General features: G+C 37.0%; 1 protein-coding gene across 1 annotated transcript; it reads right to left on the reverse strand.

The window, feature by feature from the left end:
* Positions 1-680: 680 nt before the first annotated feature.
* Positions 681-3718, reverse strand: LOC311294559 (E3 SUMO-protein ligase ZBED1-like). The gene is made up of 2 exons (XM_084415506.1): positions 2478-3718; positions 681-1913 (listed from the first exon to the last, which is right to left on the reverse strand). Exons 1-2 carry the CDS (start codon positions 3587-3589, stop codon positions 1235-1237), a joined length of 1791 nt encoding a protein of 596 aa, XP_084271632.1. The 5' UTR covers positions 3590-3718; the 3' UTR covers positions 681-1234.
* Positions 3719-4840: the final 1122 nt, after the last annotated feature.

A 4840-nucleotide genomic window follows, 5' to 3' on the forward strand; every position in this document is an offset into this window, starting at 1 on the left:
CCAGGTTTACTGTGCTTGTTTGTATGACAAAATGTGATTATTTATCCATTTAATTATAAAATAACAAATAATAATGATAATGATGATGATGATGATGATGATGATGATGATGATAATAATAATAATAATAATAATATGTTATTATTGTTATTAAATAAAAATGTATTATTACTATGGTAATAATACAATTTCATATTAAAGTAAACAAATAATAATAAAAAAATATTTTTATTTTACTGTATAACTGTACATTTATAATAGTACTATTTATGGCTGAATTAATTTATTAAACAATCAATCACTTATTTTGTGAAATAAGTATTTTTTTTATTTTATTATATCTTTCAACTATTATACAATGTAATGTATTGCTGTTGTAAATTAGTTATACTGTAAAATAAAATCAATTGTACCATACACTACAAGCTACAATACTAATATTATTCTTAAACTCTTCACTTTCAGATGTTCAAACTCATGTTTTATTGTGCCAAAATATTAGTGAAATGCTGTAAACTTCTGCCCAAAAATATGTTGGGATTTATGCGACTGTGTAAATAAAGTAAGCCTAAAACCATATAAATATATATAAACCCAAATAAAAATAAATAAATAATAATATATATATATATATATATATATATATATATATATATATATATATATATATATATATATATTAGTGCTGTCAATCGATTAAAAAAATTAATCAAGTTAATCACAATCATAGCCTGTGATTAATCATGATTAATCGCAAAATGACTTGTAAACATGCAGTATTGAAATATGCATGGCAATCTGGTTTAAGGAAACAGATTCTTTATTTTTATCAAACATTCACATTTACAGAACAAATGTTCAATAAAATTTGTTGAAGCATCCATGGCAATCTGGTTTAAGGAAACCGATTCTTCAGTTTTGGTTTTATCAAAAAATTAACATTTATAGAACAAATGTTTATAGAACAAATGTTTAATAACAATTTGTTGAAGCATCCATATGAACTACAGACATATTTAGCAGGCAACTGTTACAATGTCATGTCTACACGTAGTGACAAATTGCTTTATTGTAAAATGTCTGGATGGTAACATCACCTCAAATGACTGCAACAAAAAGCAGGCCTATTTTGGAAATGGAACAATGTCTTAAGAGACAGAGTGAACAGTCTCTATATTATTGGTTAAAGATTCACTTCAAACAGTGTGAATCTGTGCTACATTCCTTATGTCAATCAATCATACGTCAACTCTCCTTTCAACCAGTTGCTCAAGCAGACTAGCTTGTTCACATTTTCAGACGATAGAGCTGACCTCTTCTTCTGCAGAATGTGGCCTGCCACAGAGAACAGTCTCTCACATGGCACTGTTGTGGCAGGTGTAGCCAAGTACCTTTTTGCAATATGGGCCAGCTTACCATATGCACCTGATTGTGATGACCACCACAGTAGTGGACATGTTTCTATGCTGGCACAGGGCTCTGCCTTGTACCTCTCCAGATATTTATCTGTGGACAGTACATCATCATCATCAGACTCTGACTCTGATCCCATCAGAAGGAGAGCCATCTTCTTCTTTGGTGGCTCTGTCTCCACTTTTTCTCCAGAGGTCTGTGGTGCAGTTTCTCTGTCCTTCAGCATCTCACTCAGCTTTTGCCACACCTCTCTCCTCTCTGCTTTGGGCAAGCACCTAAGGTCCTTGAATCGAGGATCAAGAGCGGTTGCTACCTTTAACCATGGCATGTTTGACTTCTCCTTTCGTATAGTGAGGTCTTTTGTGAATGCAGTCTTGAAGCGTGCTATGTATGCAGGATCGACATCTGACACCTCCATCGTACGCAGGAGATGACAAAGTGCAGGCAGCACCACGGAGCAGGACACATACTTTTCACCACCTAGGAGCTCAGTGATGTACCTACAGTGAAAACACAACACCACACAATTGACTTAATGACTAGTTTTTATTCAGATGTCATCTGTTTAGGGTACAGCCACTATGTCTAAATAACTTACAAATAACACAACTTAAAAATAACATTATTTATCAAATTATTTATAATGACATTATTTATTATAATGTCTAAATAACTTGGATTTTTATAACACTTTACAATACGGTACATTAGTTAACATTAGTTAATAATAAAGCTAATCATAACCTGTTATTATTATTAGTTAACATTAGCTAATAATAAACTGCACATAAACAGCATTTATTAATCTTGTTAATGTTAATTTCGACATTTATACTTTACTAAAATATTGTTATCATTAGTTAATGTACCGTGAACTAACATGAACAAACAATGAAACGCTGTATTTTTATTAACTATAGTTAACAAAGATGAACCAATACAGTAACAAATAAATTGATCATGGTTAGTTTAATAACGTTACATTAACTAATGTATTGTAAAGTGTTACGTAGATTATTATTTTTTTTCATCAGTAAAATTTAAAGAAATCATATAAACGTTACCTGCAAGGCTCCAGTAACGTTTCCAACTTTGACAGCCTGTCGTATTCAGCTGAAGTTAGCATGGCTAAGTTCTGCTTCTGCTGTTCCAAGGTTGCTTTCAGTGGATCTTTGTTGTGTTGAATCCGCCTTATCATTTCAAGAGTTGAATTCCAGCGCGTCGGTACATCCTGGACAAGGGACTCCTCTATTAGTCCGTGAGAAGCTTGCTGAGCTTTGATCTCAGCTGTGTTAGCGGGACTGTGTCTGAAGTGGCCGACTATTTTACGGCACTTTGCTAAAACGCTGTCAAATCCGCTGTCCCGTAAAGCCACGGTGATCACCCTTTGTATCATGTGCGCCACACACGGCAAATGCTCGAACGGTAGACTTCTTGCAGCGGCAATCATATTGCGAGCGCTGTCTGTTCCTATAGTTGTAACTTTAGCGGTAATCTCCCAGTCATTAGCAACTTTGAGAAACTGGCTAGCGCATGCTTCGGCAAAATGTCTTTCTTCTGTTTTTAATACTCCTAAAGTGAATGAGTGCAGCTGCCAGTTGTCATCGATTAGGTGTGCCGTTACACCAAGGTAGTTGTGGTTACTTACTGAAGTCCAGTGGTCTCCAGTAAGGGCAATGAAAGTACCTTCTGTCAACTGCTTTATTTTGGTTGCTTTTTCAGTGTCGTACAGTTCATGTATTTTCGTAACAACAGTTCCCCTCGAAGGCAGCTTGTATGACGGGTCGCCTGTGGCGATCTGAATGACGTCTTGAAGCCCCCGGTCCTGAACTATGTTGATGGGCCTGCAGTCTGCGGCGATCCATTTAGCAAATGCAGTAGTTAGCTTATTGGTCGTCTTTTTGTTGACAGAGCCGCGGCTGTACTCTGCCAGTGTCGTCTGACGAGCACGGCTAGCTGACCCGGTCTCAGCACTAACATTAGCCTCTTTGCTGACAACATTAGCAAAAATGTGCTTCGCCCGGAGATGGTACTTCAAACTTGTCGTGCTTCTGTGGAAGGCCAATTCATCACTGCAATAAGTGCACACAACTTTGGTTTTATCAAAACTTCCATCAGGAAGCTTTTTATAACGAAACTTGCCGTTCAGCAGAGCGGGCACCGTCTCCTCTGCCATCGTATTTACATTAACGTTAAGTTCACAGAAAAGTTACTCTCGTTTGCCATGTCCTCATCAAAGAAAGCCGCGCCGCGGCCCCGCGCTACCAACAATAACGGAAAAAAGTTCCGGGAAAAGTTGTTTACATTTTTTATTTGCGTTAAAAAAATACTAACGCGTTAATAATTTTTGATTAATCGCATGAGTTAACGCGTTAACGTTGACAGCACTAATATATATATTATTATTATTATTATTATTATTATTATTATTATTATTTTAACCATACTATGGAAATCAATGGCTGCCGTCAACTGTCTGGTTAGCGACATTCTTCAAAATATCTTTGTTTGTGTTCAACAGAAGAAAGAAACTCATACAGGTTTGGAACAACTTGAGGGAGAATAAATGATGACAGAATTTTTTCATTTTTGGGTGAACTGTCCCTTTAACAAATGGAATCTTATTGTAAAATGTCACTTCACATGACTGGAAGAGCCGGGATTGGCTCATTGTGTGTTTCGGGATGCCGCCGTCACACCAGTGTTTCTGTATCAAATGCCTTCACCTGTTTTGTTTATTTGTTTTCTCTCCCTCCTCCAGTTTTATGCTCTTATCTTTTGCGCTTTGGCTTGTATGAATGCTTGAGCAGTTCTTCACACAATACTCTTATCAGCACATCAGCAGAAAGGCTCCTGTAAATCCCTCGCCCGTGTTTTCTCATCTTGTACGCCACACATATATATACACACTAAATAAACTCTGTTTTGATCTCGCCAAAAGAAAGAACAAACGGATCAAAAGGAAGCTTGTGACGAGACGCTCTTATCTGTGAGTCCTGCTATCTCTCTCTTTCCACAACTTTCCTCTCCCCTTGAGCCAATTTAAAGTTCTGTGTTCGATCTCTCTCCAACTGTCACGTTGCTTTCCACCCTCGTCACCTCCTTATGGTTCAGTCGCTTTATTTCCACCTTTCCTCTGTCCTCCATTTGTCATTATGAGCTTTGTGCAGAACATTGCACTCGTGTATGGTGCCTTTTACCCACAAACCCTTGCAGAGCTCAGCGTCGAGAGTTCGACAAACGAGAAACTCTCTCAGTGATTTTTATCACTTTGTACAATCCAATTTCCGATGCGGCTCACTATAGAGAGGACTGTCCAACATTCATGATGTTCCAAAATCTCTAAGTATAAGACAAGCAACAATTAGGCCTAATAGATCCTCGTTGGGAACTGATTAGAGAAGGAGTTCGGTGTCGGTGACTGCAT

The sequence above is a fragment of the Rutilus rutilus genome, assembly GCF_951802725.1.
Source record: "Rutilus rutilus genome assembly, chromosome: 7".
In the NCBI taxonomy this organism is placed as follows: domain Eukaryota; kingdom Metazoa; phylum Chordata; class Actinopteri; order Cypriniformes; family Leuciscidae; genus Rutilus; species Rutilus rutilus.

Bases quoted from the DNA above. Each gene is read 5' to 3' on its own strand.
- LOC311294559 (XM_084415506.1), bottom strand. From the start codon at position 3,589: ATGGCAGAGGAGACGGTGCCCGCTCTGCTGAACGGCAAGTTTCGTTAT. The intron at 1,914-2,477 runs GTAACGTTTATA...TTTTCACTGTAG, and splicing joins ACGTTACTGGAGCCTTGCAG to GTACATCACTGAGCTCCTAG.